The 20,110-nt window shown below is 40.8% G+C and overlaps 2 protein-coding genes across 7 annotated transcripts in view; both read left to right on the top strand.

Moving 5' to 3' along the window:
• Positions 1-12,176, top strand: part of LOC129176649 (rho GTPase-activating protein 29-like) — a 53,383-nt gene extending 41,207 nt beyond the window's left edge. For 3 of the 4 annotated variants that reach the window (XM_054766906.1, XM_054766908.1, XM_054766909.1), the window contains 9 exons: positions 1,370-1,536; positions 1,620-1,754; positions 3,308-3,406; positions 5,492-5,655; positions 5,720-5,908; positions 7,582-7,719; positions 8,111-8,349; positions 10,129-10,411; positions 10,483-12,176. In XM_054766906.1, the coding sequence (XP_054622881.1) occupies positions 1,370-1,536; positions 1,620-1,754; positions 3,308-3,406; positions 5,492-5,655; positions 5,720-5,908; positions 7,582-7,719; positions 8,111-8,349; positions 10,129-10,411; positions 10,483-11,583 (2,515 nt within the window). In that variant the 3' untranslated portion in view covers positions 11,584-12,176. The remainder of the gene's footprint in view (positions 1-1,369; positions 1,537-1,619; positions 1,755-3,307; positions 3,407-5,491; positions 5,656-5,719; positions 5,909-7,581; positions 7,720-8,110; positions 8,350-10,128; positions 10,412-10,482) is intronic. The other variant, XM_054766907.1, reaches the window with a different exon arrangement.
• Positions 12,177-13,945: 1,769 nt separating this feature from the next.
• LOC129168183 (retinal-specific phospholipid-transporting ATPase ABCA4-like) overlaps positions 13,946-20,110 on the top strand; it is a 59,442-nt gene continuing 53,277 nt past the window's right edge. For all 3 annotated transcript variants that reach the window (XM_054753173.1, XM_054753181.1, XM_054753165.1), the window contains exons 1-7: positions 13,946-14,097; positions 16,232-16,344; positions 16,411-16,504; positions 18,206-18,347; positions 18,413-18,549; positions 18,612-18,739; positions 18,839-19,036. In XM_054753173.1, coding sequence (XP_054609148.1) covers positions 16,279-16,344; positions 16,411-16,504; positions 18,206-18,347; positions 18,413-18,549; positions 18,612-18,739; positions 18,839-19,036 — 765 coding nt within the window. In that variant the 5' untranslated portion in view covers positions 13,946-14,097; positions 16,232-16,278. The remainder of the gene's footprint in view (positions 14,098-16,231; positions 16,345-16,410; positions 16,505-18,205; positions 18,348-18,412; positions 18,550-18,611; positions 18,740-18,838; positions 19,037-20,110) is intronic.

Here is a 20,110-nt window from a genome sequence, read left to right as displayed (position 1 = left end):
CGGAACTACGTTTCTCATCACCGAAATCCAACCAGAACTGGGCTCACGGGACAAAGTCCCGGGGTAAGTCACTGTTGATGGACTACACTGCTGATAGGGATATCATACAACTTCATGTCAAAAATCTGAACTATCACTTTAAGGCTCGTCTCAATTTTGCCATTTTGTCAATCTTGATGATCCTCAAGACCTTTGGGAAAATACTCTGTCTGACGAGACAAAAGTTGAACTTGGCTTCAGGACCTGGAATATTTGCTGTGATAAATGGAACCATTAATTCTGCTGTCTAGCAAAAAGTCCTGAAGGAGAATGTCTGGATATTGGTTCGTGACCAACTTGGGTTCTGCAGCAGGACAATGATCCAAAACACACCAGCAAGTCCACCTCTGAATGGCTGAAGAAAAACAAAATGAAGACTTTGGAGTGGCCTAGTCAAAGTCCTAACCTGAATCCTATTGAGATGCTGTGGCATGACCATAAAAAGGCGGTTTGTGCTTGAAAACCCTCCAATGTGGCTGAATTACAACAATTCTGCAAAAATTAGTGTGCCAAATTTCCTCCACGTCGCTGTAAGAGACTCATTGCAAGTTATCACAAACGCTTGATTTCAGTTATTGCTGCTCAGGGTGGCCCAACCAGTTATTAGGTTTAGGGGGCAATCACTTTTCCACACATGGACATGTAGCTTGTTTTTTTTCTCCCTTAATAATAAAAAGTTTCATTTAAAAACAGCATTTTGTGTTTAGTTGTGTTGTCAGTGGCTAATATTTAAATTAGTTTGATTATCTAAAACATTTAAGTGTGACAAACGTGCAAAAAAATAAGAACTCAGGAAGCGGGCAAACACTTTTTGACACCACTGTATGCTTTTTATAGTGAACATGGATGTCCAAATTTGGTAATTTTTTAAACTATATATATTAAAAAAAATACATTTATTTTTGTATTTTTTTTGAATAAAAAAACACCACAAAATGTGGAGAAAATGCACACTTTTACACTGCGGCAGGAGTGTGCTGTAAAACTTGTAAAAAAAAAAAAAAGTGTTTGAATGTGACTTTAGAAAAAGTGATGGATGTACTTGAAGGAGGCACTTTAAAACACAGTTTTGTTATAGTCTAGTTTTTTTTCTTGCCATAAAATCCACTAAATGAAGCGACGGAGAAACCTCAGACGTTTTTTGCGTGTCATTATATGTTCACTTTACGATCCTCTTTTATTTTGAAGTGTGCCTTTTAGGGTGGATGGCAGATGGAAAAACACACCCTCGTCATTCCTCACATCAAAAGGAGCATGTGCTCGCTTTCATGCTCAAAAACCTATATGGAAAAAGAAAAGACTTGATGTGTCGTCTTCGCTCTCCCTGCAGATTCGTGTTCACTAAGAGGTCCGTGGGAAGCACGCATTCCTCCCACGGCAACCTGTCGCAGGCCTCCCTTACCTCCTGCGACGTCCTCAGCGGGGATGAGGTAGACAGTCCCCTGCACGGGCCCAAGATAGGTGAGCTGAGGTCCAACAGCAGCACGGACATTCAAGGTGCTCGTTGAGTGTCCATCATTGCAGTTTCCAAGTGTCATGCAGTTGTCAGTATGCCGGTTTTAACATTCCTGTTCTTGCAGGACTGAGAAGCCAAGCACCCCTCAGAGCCTGGACCTCCAGTAGTCCAGGGAGCCAGGGGGGGATGTGCAGCGACTCAGAGAGTGCGGGAGGCAGCAGTGAGTCCAGGTCCATGGACTCCCCATCTGCCAGTCCAGGTATAGTGCAAGGGTTAATAGTAGCGATTTTGACCGATAGTATCAGCCGATATTGGCATAAAAATGACATATCAGCTCATGTCGGTATCTTGGAGCTGTGTTGAGTGCCATGCTCCACAACCTTTAGTTGTATCAAGCATTAAAATGAACAAGAAACTGAAGAAACAAGGGTGGTCTAATCATTTTTTCCATGACTGTATATTTCAAGAAAAAACTGTCTCTCAGCTTTGTGATATAAGTGAAAAAGCCTATTACTACTGTCAACTTCACTCTTTGCTCTTTTTTTCCCCATTTTTTTCCCCAAATATTGCAACTTTCTTCTTAAAGAAACTTTGTAAATTTTCTTTTCATAATTGTATGCCTGTATTCCCATAATATTTTGACTTCATTCCCATAATATCGTATAATTATTTTCCCCAAACCAATTTTCCAAAAATATTACAACTTTTACTGCGATTGGCTGGCGACCAGTCCAGGGTGTACCCCGCCTGTCGCCTGAAGTCAGCTGGGATAGGCTCCAGCATGCCCCTGCGACTCTAACGAGGAGAAGTGGCATAGAAAATGGATGGATGGATGGATTACAACTTTTAAAAAAATAAAATTTTTCCTTTAGTATTTCAACTCTGTGCTCCTAAAATGACATTATTTTGCCTCATAATATTATGAGTTCATTTTCATAAAATTTGAACTTTTTCTTGTTAGAATATGGCTTTTTTTCTTTTAAAATTTTGAATTTATTCATGTAAAATTACAATTTTTTCTCATTAGATTGTAACTTTTTTTCTCTTTTTATTTTTTTTACTTTGTTCTAAAATTACAGCTGTTCTGTTCTGCTGTTGTTTTTTTTAATTTTCCAACTATTTCAACGTTCTTCCTGTAAATTTTCCTCTCATAAGTATGGCTTTATTCTTTTAATATTTTGACTTTATTCTTGTAATATTATAACTTTTCCCCAACCTAATTTTCCAAAAATTACGACTTTATTTGTTGTTTTGTTTGTTTCTCAGAATTTTACCACTTAAAAAAAATAACATCTTTTTTTTTTAATATTTCAACTTAATGCCACTAAATGTTATTTATCCTCATAATATCACAGCATTATTCTCATAAAATTATGAGACTTTTTGTCGTTAGATTACCGGTCCAACTTTTTCTCTTAATATGCTGACTTTATTCTTGTAAAATTACTGCCAATTTTTCAATTTTTGCTGTTGTTGTTTTCTTTTTGTTTTCTTGTTAAATTATATATTTCGAATTCACCGTGGTCCAAAAAAAAAAAAAAAAAAAAAACAGCTGCGGGCCGCAAGTGGCCCCCAGCCGGAGAACTATCATAATCATAGTTGAATTTTTAATGACTATTTTACTGTGAAAAAATGTTTCAAATAAATATAAAAATATTAGTGAAATGCATTCAGTGGCATGGCAGTAAAAGAGGCATCATGTGTTCATTAGTTTGAGTGAAGAGCTTAGTTAATAGTGTACTAATAGTGCACTAAAAGACCGACATGTCTCAAAATGGATGGAGTCCTGACTGAATAAATATGCCCTCTCAGGTGACTTCAAGCGCCGTCTGCCCAGGACCCCCTCCACCGGCACAATGTCTTCTGCTGACGACCTGGATGAGAGAGAACCTCCATCGCCTTCAGACAACGGTAAGACACGTCTGCACATGATTCCTCATCTTTCCAGCTCCTGCCTCATCTTCTCAAACCTGCTTGTGAAGCCTGGCAAGCCTGCCTTTGAGACTTTTACACGTTCATGCTGTGGCTTCATAAAGGGACAAACTCACTGGTGCCGGTCCTGGTATTTCTGGTTTATTGATGAGGCTGTTATATAAGTGTAATGTTTGAGACAGTCAGTCATGGGAGGCCATATTTTGAGCTAGGGTTCCGTCGCTGCCATGTGGGAAGTATGGTTTGGGTTCCCGGCCAGTGCAATAAACATCAGTCTCAGGTGGTCCAGTTGTTGGAATTGTCTCCGCTGTGGCCCGGTTACATTTCCCGGTCAGGGAGCTTGCGTGTACAGTAAAGTTATTGTTTTACGGGGTGTCAGTATCTGTAGTAGTCTGTGAAACAAAATGCTGGTACAGACGCCCTGACATCCCTCCTGCAGGACACAAAAGGGATTCCACCATCAATGCTCCATTTAAATCCTCTCTTCAATGAACTGCCAAGGCTCCTAGTCGTCTGTTTGGGCACTCCATTCTGCTGAATGATACAGTACAGCAAATAGGCTAGTTTGTTATGCACAATAATCTAACAGAACCGAAGTAAAATGATGGCGAAAACTTTCATCAGAAACCGAATCATACAAAAACTGGGACGTGTAAAAAGTTTTGACTGTATGTCAGGGCTGTCCAAACTTTTTCCAGCGAGGTCCACATAGTGAAAAATGAAAGGATGCAAGGGCCTCTTTGGTATTTTGCACAGATTCACATGCAACACATGTAAATATGCTAAGAAGTTATATATATTTCATGAAAAAACTGCCTCTCAGCTTTGTGATATATGTGAAAAAGGCTGTTATTTAAAGCGTATTAACATGTTTTTCTCATTTTTGCTGTTGTTTAATTTTTGTAATTTTCCAAATATTTAAACTTTCTTCTTAAATAATTTTTGTACATTTTCTTCAGTATTATAACTTTATTCTCATAAAATTATAACTCTTTCCAAAAATTGCAACTTTATTTTTTGGTTTGTTTTTCATAACATTTACGACTTTCTAACATAGCTTTTCCTTAATATTTTAACTCTGTGCTACTGAAATGACATTATTTTTTTCATAAGTTTATTCTCATAAAATTGCAACTCTTTTCTCAGGGGAACATGACTTTTTTCTCCTAATTTTCTTCTTGTAATATTATGGTTTTATTCTCATATTATGACTTTATTCTCATAATATTTTAACCTTATTCCCATATTACAACTTTTTCCCTAACCTAATTTCTTTATTTCTAATCAGTTGTTTAGGTTATTTCTCATAGTATTACAATTGTTGTTTTGTTTGTTTCAACGTGTTTTCTTAATCTTTTTTTTTTTTTTAAATATGTCAACCTTATGGTACTAAAATGATGTTTTTTCTGATCATATTACAACATTATTCTCGTAAAATTGCGATTTTTTTTTCTTTAGGTTTAAGCTTTTTCTCGAAATATTTGGACTTTATTCTTGTAAAACTACTGCTGATATTTAAAATTTGTGGTGTTGTTTTTTTTTTGTTTTGTTTTCTTCTTAAACTATATTTTTAGAATGTGCCACTGGCCTACAAAAAATCCTGTCTCGGGCCACAGATGGCTTCCGGGCCGCACTTTGGGCACCCCTGGTATAATCAGATTTTGCTTTTAGGAAATAAATCAAATTATCGTCTGCTTCCAATTAACGCAATGTCGTCTTTGCGCTTTAGATAAATAAATGCTGATTTATGGTATTTATCTATTCATATGAAATAGAGGAAGAATTAGTATGATAGTAGCCGGGCTGTGTATGTATTTTTTTTTTTCTACTGAGCTACACAAATAGGAGTTCTGTTATTTTTGGCCCAATGTCTTACTTCCTTTATCTGTAGTCGCGTCACGTTGTCAGTGTGAATGTTTATTGTCCTGCTGGGAAATAAAGAAGCAGAGCTTTTAACGTGTTTGCATGATCACATGTTACGTTGTAATCCTTTCCCACCATTCTGATTCTTTTTTTGTATCCAACTGATTCCTACTGAGGTGTTTTTTTCCACCATGTTTGCAGGTCTGGCAGAGATGGTGACTGAGACAGCGAGCTCTCCCGGCCCCTTTCGAAACGCCCAAATGTCCAAAGCTGCCCAAACCCACAAGCTGAGGAAGTTACGAGCACCGTCCAAATGTCGGGAGTGTGACAGCCTGGTGGTCTTCCACGGGGCCGAGTGCGAAGAGGTACTTTAATTAGGGATGTCACGCGCCTTGAGTAGTGTGTCACGTAAACCTTTTGCCTCCTCAGTGCTCTCTGGCCTGCCACAAGAAGTGTCTGGAGACGCTGGCCATCCAGTGCGGGCATAAGAAGCTACAAGGCAAGTTGCAACTCTTTGGCATCGGCTTCGCCCAAGCAGCGAAGAACAGCGCAGACGGGATCCCCTTCATCATCAAAAAGTGCACTTCCGAGATCGAAAGCCGCGCCCTCAACATCAAGGTAGGACGAGGTCTGTCGCAGCAGGTCCGGACCTTAAGTGTTTTCTATATTAAAGGGTCACTGACATGATTTATCAACTTTGCTTAGACATGTTCTACAGTATATTGTTTGTAATTATGTTCTACGTTCTTTGTTTTTTTAAAGGGAACGGTAAATTTGTACAAAATTACGTTTATAGTAGGTGGCGTGAGAAATGTTCACTGACCACCGCAGAAAAGCAGCGTTTCCGGAGGTGATTTTGGCGGAGGCGCAGCTCTCATCTTAAGCAGAGGAAACCAACATGAGAGAATGAACGAGACAAAGATGTTAACAGTAACTATAGCAAAGACTTGAGCGATGTGTCAATAGTTTTTGAGGAGGAAGAACCATGTGGAGATGAAATAGACAACTTGCAGAACATGGAATTAAGCCGTATTTATTTGAATCACCAACAATGGGACTATATGTCTGATGCGGAGGTGTCCGATGACAAAGACATGGAGATGAAGATTGGGCGGCTTCAAACACAAAATGGTAAGTGTAAATTACCTCGGAATTGCTCAGCCTTAAATTATTTTTTTTAAATCAGCTTCTTAATGAGCGTAAAGGGGTCTTTAGAGCCTTTTTTATTTTGTAATTCGTCGCCGTCGCCGCCGTCCCACCCCACACCATCAACATATTGCTGTATAATGTATAATGCTTTGAATGCTTGTCACTATGCTGGCATAGTATTTACAATACTACAGTATTGAGGGAAAGGCTTCTTGAGACATCATCTGTACTTCTGTGAAGAAGGTGTCGGACGTTTCGCTACTCATCCGAAGAGCTTCGTCAGCAAACTAATACAGATTCAAGAGAGTTTTATTGTCATATGCATAGTAAAACAGCAGTTATACTATGCAATGAAAATCTTATTCTGTTCATTCTCCCAAGAAAAGAAGAAAACACAAGAAAGAATAAGAACATAAGAAACATAAACACATAAACATATATACCAATAAATTCCCTCGATGGACAACTCCTGTACGACTGAGAGCCTACACAGACGCAATACTACAGTATATTATAATATATATGTAAATAAGACATGACGTCTGTTCTGTGGCAACTGACTCTGTCCTCCTCCATTTGTCCTGTGTAGCATAGCATCAGGAATAGCATCCGAGCATCCAAAATGTGTTTATACTGTACTTTCAAGCCAAATGCTTCTTGTAAAAGTCTTCCTTCATAGTAAAATGAAGGCGAGGCGATGGTCCATTTGTCCCTTGTCTGTGTACTTGCTTTGTTCGTTGTCTTAAACCTTTGTCTTTTGGAAAAGAAAACAAACTTACAGTATCACTCGGACACTGTTAACAGCCAGCGGCAACGCAGTGTTGTGGCATGACTACTTTTTTGATGAAAAATATACCGAACGAAGTAAACAAGATGCCTCTTGAAGGGTTTGTTTACTGCATCTGAGCAATGCGTTAGCTGAGAGGTGCGTCTTTGCTGACGTCACTTGGAAAATGCCCCTTTTCTAAGGTTTTGAGACCATCATGGCGCTCGCCACGTACAAAATGTAAGTTTTACGAATTTAACGTTCGCTTTCAAAAAACGAACAACGTAGAACATACAGTAATTACAAACAATATAGAACATATTTAAGCAAAATTGCCAAATCATGTCAATCACCGTTTAACATTCTGTTTTCATAGGGCATTTATCGTGTGAACGGCGCCAAGTCACGTGTGGAGAAGCTGTGCCAGGCTTTTGAAAACGGCAAAGACTTGGTGGAGCTGTCTGACCTCTCACCGCACGACATCAGCAACGTTCTCAAGCTATACCTGAGACAAGTTAGTCCCCATTTGGACATCACTGATGATGCCACAAACACAATTTATATAGTATGTGTCAGCAAGTCAGCTATGCTTCAGTACATTGGAACCTCGGTTTCCGTCATGAATCCATTTGAAAAGGTTACATGAAAACCGAAGCATTTGTCTCATAATTGGCTCAGATTTAGAATTGCTTGCTTTTCACCCATAGACAGCGCTCTGGTTTTCATGTTGTTTTCACCTTTAAATGCAGTCTACACAGGCCAAACCTTCTTTTGATGTCAAAGCCAAGTGTATTCACTGTATGCCCCATAGTGAGCTGCACAGGGATGATACCAAAGTGACCCGATTGCACGATACAGTATGAAGTGGTAAGAAGTAAAAAACCAACACTGTTTTCTGCGTGCAGTTACCAGAGCCGCTGATCCTATACCGCTACTACAACGACTTCATCGGTCTGGCCAAGGAGTACCAGCGGGCGGTGGTGGAGGAGGCCGACTCACTTCAGAGCGCCCAGGCGGAAGGGGAGAAGCCCGGCGGCCCGAGCATCCACCTCAACCATGCGCTCCACCGGATCAGGGACCTGCTGCGTCAGCTGCCGGCAGCCAACTACTGTACTCTGCATTACCTCGTAGCGCACCTGAACAGGTACCAACCTCTTCCACCAGGGGTGTCCAAACTTTTTCCATTGAGTGCCACATAGTGAAAAATGAAAGGATGCAAGGGCCAATTTGATATTTTGTAAAGCAACACTTGCAGATATGCTAAGTTATATATATTTCAAGAAAAAGTTGCATCTCAGCTTTGCGATATAGGTGGAAAAGCCTCTTTATTAAAAGTGTATTTAAAAAGTGTAAATGTTTTTTCCATTTTTGCTGTTAATTTTCCAAATATTTCAACTTTCTTCTTAAAGAATCTTTGTAAATTTATAGTATTACAACTTTATTCTCATAATATTATATTTTTCCCCCAACCTAAAATTACAGCTTTATTTTGTTATTTGTTTCTCATTTTACAACTCAAGAAATAATAAATTTTTTTTAAATAATTAATTTTTAAACATTTTTGTTGTAATTCTGTTATATTTGTCCAAACAAAGCTAACTTTAGTTGTATCAGATATTAAAATGAACAAGAAACTGAAGAAACAAGGGTAGTCTAATTATTTATTCCATGACTGAATATTTTAAGAAAAAACTGCGTCTCAGCTTTGTGATATAGGTGAAAAAGCCTATTACTATCAACTTCACTCATGGCTTTTTTTTTCCCCCATTTTTTTCCAAATATTGCAACTTTCTTCTTAAAGAAGCTTCATAAATTTTCTTTTCATAATCTTATGCCTTTATTCCCATAACATTTTGACTTTAGTCCCATAATATCGAATAACTATTTTCCCAAAACCAATTTTCCAACATTGTCTGTCCCAACAGTCAGTTGGTCGGTGAAGTAAATATAAACAAAACAGCACAAAATGGTGCGCTCTCACAGACAGTATTGCTCGCTACATTGCAAAAGAAATGCAACTTTTCAACACAGTTGAAAAGCCAACATTTCGGGAAATGTTAGAAATGTTGAACAGACTGTACGAATTGCCTGGGAGAACGTACATGTACATGTCACAACTAGAACAAAGTGAAAGAAGACGTGTTGAAGGACGTCAGAAACAATGCATTTTACTCCGACACCACAGATATGTGGTCTAGCTCACATATGACCCCCTACAGTACGGTGGTTTAACAATACACTACATAACTGCGTGTGTGTGTGTGTGTGTGTGTGTTTGTGGTTTTTATGGAGTGTTTTTTTTTTCTTAACAGAGACAGGGTCTATTTTTTATTGTTTTTGGTTATGATTGTGATTCTTACCTAAGTGCAGTTTTTGCTAAAAGAGGCTGAGAGTCCATTTTAATTTCATTGTCAGTTTTTTTTTGTCTTTCTTCATTTGTTTAATTTATTTAAAAGCTGTTGACATTCCAATTACAATATTAAATACTGTTTATTATATTAAAGTTTATTGCTTTTGATACAATGGACTCTCATTTTTATGCCATGTAGTAAATGAAAACATTTTCTCAGAAAATGTTGTCAACAATATCGATTCACAATAATTTGTAGGACAAATATCGTCCAGCAAAATTTGTTATTGTGACATGCCTAAATTTATTTTTATATTTTATTCTCGTAATATTGCCACCTTTTTCCCCTTAGAATACGACTATTTTTTTTCCATTTTGACTTTATTCTTATAAAATTACTGCTGTTTTTTTTCCCCCGTTAAATTGTATTTTTCACATGTGCCACGGGCCACTAAAAGAACAACCGCAGGCGCGGGCTGTCAGACTTCCCCAAAGTGTGCAGGCCAAAAGTACATCACGATGAGCTTGTTGCTGAAGTCCTTTTATTCGCAACGTTTGCCTTATTTGTCACAGAGTGGCGGAGCAAGCAGATGAGAACAAGATGACGGCAAGCAACCTGGGCATCATCTTCGGCCCCACGCTGGTCAAACCCCGGCAGGCCGACGCCGATGTATCCCTGTCCTCCCTGGTGGACTACCCATACCAGGCACTCATGGTGGAGCTGCTGGTGCGGCACTTTCCGGCAATCTTTGGCACCTCACCGCCTGGCGGCTCTAACGCCGCAACCCGGCTCACCGCGCAGGAGAAGCTACAGCGGCTCAGCAGACACTCTGCCTCACTGATGGACATTAAAGAGGCGAGGACGTCTTCTCTATGTTATAGAAAAGATTTCAATGTTGTGCTCATCTTGTGTTTTTCTTCCTGCAGAGCGCCAAAGTGTACAAGAGGTTCTCCTCCGTCATCCCATCCTCTCACATCCTGGATGAGGTCCAGGAGGTCCAGCCAGGAACAGACAGAACAGAAGCCTTGGAGGAACTCAACGGCGTCGCAGAGGTTCAGAAGTCCACCCTAATCTCCAGCCGTCCCAGTTCCACCAGCTCCTCTTCCTCCCTGGCACCAAAGGTTCAGCTCCGAGCCCAGCGCACTCGCCTGGCGTCTCGGCCCATCAGCATGCCGCTTGAACACCTGCCGAGTCCCACCCAGGTCAGCGAGCGGAGCAACAGGAACCTGGCAGCCAAAACGGACTTGGCTGAGCGAGTTGAGCCCGCGGTGGAAACTATCAAGGAGGTATTGGAACCAGAAAAGTCCAGGCACGCCGGCTCATCCCGCATCAGCGCCTACTACATCACACCGTTCATCAACACTCAAGCAATGCAGAGGAGGGCATGGGACAGGAAGTACAAACATTATGACGTCACTCCCCGGACTGCCATGATAATGGCCAAGTTGCCCAACGCCACTACCGGGGGGGTACCGGCCACCAGCGCTGTCCCAGCTGTCCCGGCCCCCACCACGAGTACTGTTACCACCGTGTTCTCCAGCAACCCCTACGCCGTGTCCGTCAAACCTGCCTGGACCTTCATGCAAGACAATGAAGATGACTCTTCTTCGCTGAGCTTGCCTCTAACGCTCAGACCGCCAAGGACTTTGCAGCCCCCCCCGGGGACCTTCTACAAGCCTCCTCCCACCTCCAGCAGCAGCAGAGCTCGGACGCTTCCCGACTGGACTACCACCATCACCGCCGTCACAAACTCAAGCGCCACCGCTACCGCCGCCACTGACCCTGAGCGGGCGGTGCCCCCCAAGGCCCCCCATACACCCCCACCACCAACCCGACTCCAGATGCAGGACTCCACCGACAGCGCCATCGACCCCGGGGTCGCGACCTCTGCTTCCCTCTCGCCCCCCCAGTCGCCGCCCCCGAGCAGCCCCGATGACCTCAGCCCCAGCGAGACTAAACCAGTCTACCAGAGACTTCGACCTCGGCGGCTTCAGGAGTTGGAGCACAGGGAGGCCCACTTTGTGTGACCCTACTCGTGTTTGGGCTTTGTTATTTTTGACAGTCCTGTGGAAATACGACGCCATGAAAGTGTTATAAGTACTAATATATTCTATAATCTGAACAAACCACTGAATACAAAAGAGAGCCTATCGTTTGTCTTTTATTGAACTCCCAAATTGCACTTAATGCAGCTTTTACTCTGCAAATGTGCTCACACACCAGCACATTTTAATGTTTTTTTTATACCCCTTTTTAAATGTTGTAGTCTGTGATTGGTACCTGCTATGTAAACAGTATTTATCTCGTATTTTACTATCCAATCATTCATTCATCCTTGCATGTTTGTTTGTAGCATTCCAGTGACCTTGCAGATGACGCGCGGCAGTTCTCGCCGCAGATTAAAAAAATGTTCCTTAACTTGAAAGTTGCTTTTTTTCATGGTATTGGTTTTGGGTTTCTTCACAATGCGACTTTAAAAGTAAAAAAAGGAAGTAAAAAATATATATAAAAAATAAAAACAAATAACATTGAATTAAAATAGCACTGGAATAGTAAGTAACAGACGTGGAAGAGGTATAGCAAGGAAAACATCAGCAGTTAATGACAGAGATATTCTAAGAACTGTAAAGCAAAACACTCATTAGATTCCATTTATAGGACGCTCATATCTGTACTTTTTGACAAATTACAGCCTGGCCTTCCTATTATTCTTGCAAATGAGTTGTTTGCATGTTCTGATGTAGCTATTGTACTTTTGTTGATGAAGTCTTCTTTCAAGACTAGTTAGAGACATCTTCACTCCTGCCCTCTACAGGTTGTTACTGATGTCACTAACCGTTGTTTTAGGCTCGTTCTTTACAGCTCTCACAAAGTTCTGAAGGATGCTGTCGTTTTTACCGTAAATTCCGGTGTATAAGCCGCACCCAATAAACTTTCGAGCAAAAAACAGATTTGTACATACATAAGCTGCACTGGTGTATAAGCCGCACATGTCCACGTCATAAAATGGCATATTGTGGCGCGCACAAGTCCGTGAGGACCAGGCAGCTCTTTATTTGACAGGAGACAATCATGAACTATGCAAAAACTCACAAGCTTGTCAACCCGTTAGAAATTGCAGGTCATTACTCAATATAACAGTCTGACTCATGGTGTCATCTTACAAAGAGCACTAAACTCATCTCACAGCAACTTAACACTCAATATATACCAAATAAATATACAAACGTACCAATACAATGGGAAAACACATTTCAGTTTTCTCATAATGCATTTCATTTGAGAAAAGCATTTAATCGGAGGACAAGCAGTTTAGAAAATGGATGGATGGCGCTGCAATGCTGCCTCTGTTCACCAGAGGGAGCCAGAGGAGCGCGCAGTGGGAGGCTGACATCATTGCAGCGCCCCAATGAATGCATTGCTCATACGCAATGCATTATGGGAAAACTTGTTTTTTTCATTTTGAACTCATATTGGTACATGCGTGTATATTTCTCAGGTATATCTTTAGAGTGTTAAGTTACTGTGTGATGAGTTTAGTGTTCTTTGAAAGATGACACAGTGAGTCAGACTGGTATAGCGTTATACTGTTATATACTGTATAATGACCTCCTGCGATTTCCAATGGGTTGACAAGCTGACCGTGAGTGCACTGATAGTTTGTGATTGACTCCTGCCAAAGAAAGAGCTACCGTTCCCTCACTGACTTGCGAGCGGCACAGTATTTAAACAATTTGTAGTAGTTCTGAAATAAATGAGATGCCTCGAGATTAGAATTTAGCCATAAATTAGGCGCAGAGTTCAAAGTTTAAGAAAAAAGTAGCGGCTTATAAACCGGAATTTAAAGTATTCCACTGTCAGTGTGATCTTTTTCAAGGCTTCACATTCTCACAGCCTAATTACTGGTGGCAACCTGGGCTCCTGGTAGAGCCGCTCATAAGAGTGACTCACCTGGGAGGTGTCTTACACAACCCCCATACGTCCAAACTGTAATTCATCTTGCAAGCACTGTACACACTCTGCTCTATGCAAATTTGCATTGAAAATTGTTGCCTTTACAAAGACTACAGTGCTCATTTTCTATTGAAGTATTATGAGAAAATGTCTTAATTATTATTGTAGCTTATGATATTTTTGTCACCCTATTTAGCTGCATGAGAGGAGCAAAGCATTAGAATCAGATGCAGTGTTGCAAACAACAACCAGGCCCTTTCTGTTTAGTCAATTTGTAAAAGGCCGACTTCTTGATGCGACTTGTATTGAATCTGATTAGCCTGTGCGGTTGTACTTAATGTTGGGACTTACACAGGACCCTCCGTCCCTCCCCTCTTCAGTTCTGCCTCAAAATGGATGACTGTTGTCTTTTTTTGCGCCAGGGCCGAGTTGAGCCAGGAGATTAGAGCAATCAGATTAGGAGCACTGCTGCTGCCGCTGCTGACCTGCGGGCAGAGGCGAGTGGGTAAAGTGGTCGGAGAGTCACCTCCTCGCCTGAAGCTCCTGGTCTCCATGAGGCACAACTTTTATACGACGTTCCGTCTCAGGTGAGGCTCACGCCAGACGCTTCTTTTTTTTTGTGTGTGTTGTGAAATCACTGCGTCCAGAAGCAAAGGTAGCAGTGTGTAACTACTAAACAACGCTTACGCTGCTTTCCTGCTGATGCTTAGTTCTAGCCCGCTGCGCAGCACTATAGATTCAAACATGTGTGTGTATTTTGTGTGTGTGTTGTACTGTATTTGGATCAAATTTAATATGTCAAGTGTCAATTTTGATTACTTTTCTTTTACTTTCCTTTTTTCCACCTGCTTATTAAATTGGATAACTTTAATGCCGCATCTATAAAATATACCAGTCTCATCAACAACTGGAGGATTCCCAGTGGCATTCACTGTGGTTGCCTCTGCTCATGCCTTTCTAGTTTGTTATATTATTGTAAGGCTAAATCTAGCAGTACAAGCTAGATCTTCTTTCTCCTCAGTCTTTTAAATTGGTGAATTAATTTGTATGGGATACATTATGGTTGTCTACCTTAGTGCATTTTTATTTTGCTATCAAACACATGTTTTTTTATTGAATTACTTGTTTTTATTTATTTGTTTTTATTTCATTTATTAAATGTTTTTTTAATTAACTACAGTTTAATCAGTAATCAAATAAATTCATTTTAATTTAATAATGAAAAATTAATTGTAAAAAATTAAAAAGCACCTAATTTAGTTTGAAGAGGATTATGAATAAGTATACATATATTAAAAATTGTTTCATTATTATCAATATTAGTGCATATATTATTTCAGTCATATCTGTGTGTAGAATTAAGTGATACTGCGAACTGTTTTTATTCAGGAGTATAATGACAGTGTATGTATATACTATAATATCATATAAATGAATATTTTGAGGCGTTTATATGCCTTTATATGACTTTATATGTCTTTTTGGCATCCAGCGTCGGTGTGACATCATCTCTTGTCCAATGTCATTGCAAACAAACAAATTGCTCTTCATGTCCGGCCATCTGGCCCTCACCTGGAAAGCATGACAAGACTTTTGCAAAATTAAATTGTACTTCTGTGTAAGCCTGTGTGCGTGTGTGTGTGTGTGTGTGTGTGTTTGCACACGCTACGGTCACCATGTTGTGTAATAATAATAATAATAATACAGTGGAACTTTTGGTTAGCGTCATTAATTCGTTCCAGAGGGTCTGACAGAAATGGACACTAACTGAATCCAATTTTCCCATAAGAAATAATGTAAATCCAATGAATCCATTCCAGGAAGCCAAAAATGTTAACATCGTTTTACAATTTCACACGCAGTGAACGATTCCAAATGCAATTCCAAATTAGGGATGCTCCGATCAGGGTTTTATGCTGCCGATACCGCTATTGATCATCCATGAGTGAAATCGGCCGATACTGATCACATAGATTAAGTCTACATTTTTAAATGTACTATTGGCTTTAGCGGGGTCACCAACGTTTTTCCTTGTGAGAGCTACTTTTACAAAATGAAAATTGCCAAAAGCTACTCATTTTTGTAACATTTACTATTATAGCTTATTTCAACCCAAACAAACCAAATATGCTTGTTTTACCAGAACATTAACAAAATGCTGGTATCCACAGCTCACATTTTGTATTTCAGAATGCATTTCTTTCAAGTGCTCTCACACTATTAACTGAAAATCTAAATGAAAAGCAGGCTTGCAGGCGCCTCATGTGGTTGGTGACCCCTGGGCTATATGATATGAAAGGGGAACCATAAAATGTAGACAAAAACATATTGGACTTACTTTTTCAAAATCACTGGTGAAACTCAGATGCCTTCTTTAAGGAGAATTTTGATACGAGAGCACAAAGCACACAAAACAGCCAACTTTCTAGTGTGTAACCCCGAAAAGGACTGGTCCGCCCCTATGCATGCCTGGGCTTTGAGCCATGGTCAACAGAATGAGTGTCAAGCTTTATAGCCATTGAGCTAAAAGCCTGAACTGTTAACTCGATGTCCAGCGATACTCTAAAGGCATCAGGGAGTGATGTTTACCAAGGTTCTTTGGTACAGCTGCACCAGCTGGCATCCATTACACAGCAGAAGTTCATGTAGAGGGATTGGGGTCCCACATGTGGCCTAAAAGCTGAGAGCACTTCTCAGTCTGCTTTACATGCATGTGCACAGGTTGACCACCATCACATGACCACATCCAGGGGTCCACCTGCCCAGCCATGAAGACGGGCTCTCAAATCCGCCTGTTGCTTTGGAAGAACTGGACTCTCCGGAAGAGGCAGAAGGTAGCACGCGTTCTAGTGCTTTGAGTGTGTTTGATGTTTCATGGCGTTCCACCCGTCTTCGTGCAGATCCGCTTCCTGGTGGAGATCTTCTGGCCCGTTTTCTTGTTCATCGGGTTGGTGTGGCTGAGGAAGGCCAATCCGCTCTACCAGCAACATGAGTGTAAGAGAAAAGCTAAGCTTAAAGGTCCATATTAGGATTTTTCTACTATTTGAAGAGCTGTCAGAGGTGCCACCTTAAGAGGAGGCGTGTTAGCCTTGATGCTGGAAATGAGACAGTTTAGAAGTGCTTTTCGTAAACCCTACTGGGAACACGCCTTTTTGTGTGTTTGTGCACGCCTCTCCCCAACACCACTACTTAGCAATTTATCGCTTTAGCATTTTATATATTTCAAGATTCAAGAGTTTTATTGTCATGTGCATAGTAAAACAGCAGTTATACTATGCAATGAAAATCTTATTCTGTTCATTCTCCCAAGAAAAGAAAGAAAACACAAGAAAAAGAATAAGAACATAAGAAACATAAATACCAACATAAGAAACAAATACCATCATAAGAAACATAAATACCAATATATTAAGCAACAACAACAACAGAAGAGACATTAATACAGATAAATAATACAAATAAATAAATAAATAAATAAAAGTGCTATGAGTGTGTGCGTGTGTTGCCGCTGGAGTGCCCTCCTATCACGTGTTGTGCAGTTACCGTACCAAACAGTGATAGAGGCGGTAAGGACACTTTCCATAGTGCATTTATAGAAGCAACTCAAGATTTTGGTGGACATGCCAAATTTCCTCAGTCTTCTCAGGAAGTACAGTCTCCTTTGGGACTTCTTCAGAATTTGTTGGGTGTTGTGAGACCAGGTGAGGTCCTCGCTGATGTGTGTGCCAAGGAACTTGAAGGTTTTCACCCTCTCCACCTCAGTCTCATCAATAAACAGGGGTCTATGCGGCTCCTTTTCCCTTGTTCTTGGGTCGATGATCATCTCTTTAGTCTTATCTGTATTGAGAAGGAGATTGTTATCACGACACCAAGCTATGAGGTCCGCCACCTCTCTTCTGTATGATGTTTCAACACCACCAGTGATCAGTCCGATGACTGTAGTGTCATCCGCAAATTTAATGATGCTGGTGTTGTTCTGGGAGGCCACGCAATCGTAGGTGAAGAGCGTGTAGAGGAGCGGACTCAGCACACACCCCTGTGGGGTCCCAGTGCTCACAATTCTTGAGCTGGATGTGCGATTGTGGACTCTGACTGACTGGGGCCTGCCTGTTAGAAAGTTAAACACCCAGTTACAGAGGGAGGGTGACAGGCCAAGTGTGAGGATCTTATTTGTGCACTTGATCCATTTTTGACATACACTATAACGTAATAGAAGCCATATAGAACATACAACGTAGTAGCATTAAGGAGCGGGACAGGAGGACACAAACGTTAGCAACACTAGCATAGCTATGTGATGCTAAAGTGCTAACATTACACTCACATTTTAACAGCAACTTCATGCTAGGTTGGCATGTTCATAGAAGAAAAGCAACATTATTAAACGTATATCTCCCACGTCTGTAGCTGACTGACGGATAGTTGGAAGAGCTCCAGGTGTCATTTTAAGACATGTAGCAGCTTTTTTAACATTTTTATTTGACTACAAAGCTGTCCATGAAAAGCCAGACCTTAAGTATACCAAAAGTCGAGCACACAAGTGAGGGAGATGATACTGTAGATTGGTGTTCCAAATAGACACATGAGGGACACATATTATTGTTAGCACATCATTTTTACATAATAGGGGAACTTTAAGGACGTTTTTGGAAACTCCATTGATCAGGAGGACTCGCTGCTGTGCCATCCTTGCAGGTCACTTCCCCAACAAGGCCATGCCATCTGCAGGCATTCTTCCGTGGATCCAGGGCATCTTCTGCAACGCCAACAACCCCTGTTTCCGCTACCCTACCAGAGGAGAGTCTCCAGGGGTTGTCTCCAACTACAACAACTCGGTGTAAGCCTTTATTTATCATCCTGGTTCACCACTTTCTTCAAATGTTGGCGCCTGTTTTGTTCCAGACTCGCACGGTTCTACGTGGACATCTTGGAGATGTTCAACGACACAGAGGTTCGGCAGCTCAGACGTATGTGGCATGAAGTGTCCACCTTCTCCAACTTCATGGAAACGTTGCGCAACAACCCATCGGTGATATCAGGTACGGGAAGCGTACCCGCTATCCTGCAAAGGAACAGTCCTATAAATGATCTTCTTCTTCAGGCCGTGGTTTAAAGATCGAGGACATTCTGAAGGATGACGAGGTTCTCACGGCTTTCCTGTTGAGAGACGCCGCCCTCTCAGACTCTGTGGTTTACCAGCTGACCAACGCTGAGATACGAATCGAACAGGTGGGTTTGAGGATGGATGCTAACGAGAAGGACGGCCGACAAGACGAACAGTAAAAATGGGGTAGCTGCCTTCATGATTGTCTTTCTGCTGTCCTCCAGTTTTCCTACGGCGTCCCTGACCTTCAGCTGAAGGACATAGCGTGCAGCCAGGCTCTGCTGGAGCGCTTCATCATTTTCCCCAGTCGCAGGGGCCTCCACAGCGTCCGCAACGCTATGTGCGCCCTCAGCCAGCCCAGGCTGCAGAGGATCGAGGACGTGCTCTACGCCAATGTGGATTTCTTCAAGATCTTCAGACTGGTGAGTAAACTCTTTGTGCCATCATCATCATCATCATCATCATCATCATCATCCCGTCTTAACGTGATGTACCAAATAAAGGGGGCGTAAGTGCTCAGCATGAGTGAGTCATGTGATGGAATTATCCCGCTTGCCCTGTTTCCCTAATGGGCTTACCTGATGCCCCGCCCACTAAGACATGACCCCAGTCCTGCTGGGTCTAGTGGGGGATAGCATTAGCCTAGCAGCCCAGCTACCGTCCGAATCATAACATATGTAACATATATGTTACATAACATATGTAACATTTATAGAAATAGAACTTCCTGTATAGCACTAAGGAGGAACTATTACTAATACTATTTATTTCACACAAGTATAAAGATTGCACTTTATTAATTCTACATTTTTATATTTCAGATAAATTATTATTATTATTTCTTTATTATTTCAGACATCAGGACCAATTAAAAACATATATATTATAAGATATTATGTTTAATGTTACTGTACATTATGGTGTATATGAATCACAGTGGTACAGTAAAGCAGACACATTTTGGGTATGGAAATAAATATTTTTATTCAATTTTTACTGTTATTACTTTACTTTACAGAGCAACAAATACATACGTTGGGTTTAATTACATTTTTTTTTTTTACTGTTTTTGTTCATCCGTCCTGAATTATATTCTTTCTATATCGTTTGATTCATTTTATTACATTCAAAGCTAAATTTATAATTATATTATTCTAGTTTATGAATTAATCACAGTTATAACTTAATTAATCGTGATTAATCACCATTTGCAAAAAAAAAACAAAAAAACCCCACACATGTACACATATTTTAAAGTCGTTTTTGTGATTTTTGGGGTGTCCCTGAATGCATCTCATGTTCTTGTAATGAGAATGAGGAAGTGTCGTTCCTAGGATGAACGGACTAGAGACGTGTGTGAGTTGGAAATACATCCAGCATATGGTGTTGGGATTGTACTGTTGATGTGTTCAGGTCAGAATGAAGTTAGAAAAGAGCATCAGACTCTGTGTGACTGTGGGGGGGACCTCCACTGCGCTTCCGTCTGCTGTCGTGAA

The sequence above is a fragment of the Dunckerocampus dactyliophorus genome, chromosome 2 (genome assembly GCF_027744805.1).
Source record: "Dunckerocampus dactyliophorus isolate RoL2022-P2 chromosome 2, RoL_Ddac_1.1, whole genome shotgun sequence".
In the NCBI taxonomy this organism is placed as follows: domain Eukaryota; kingdom Metazoa; phylum Chordata; class Actinopteri; order Syngnathiformes; family Syngnathidae; genus Dunckerocampus; species Dunckerocampus dactyliophorus.
Note: the sequence above shows the minus strand (reverse complement) of the source record. Positions and strands in the feature narration are given on the sequence as shown.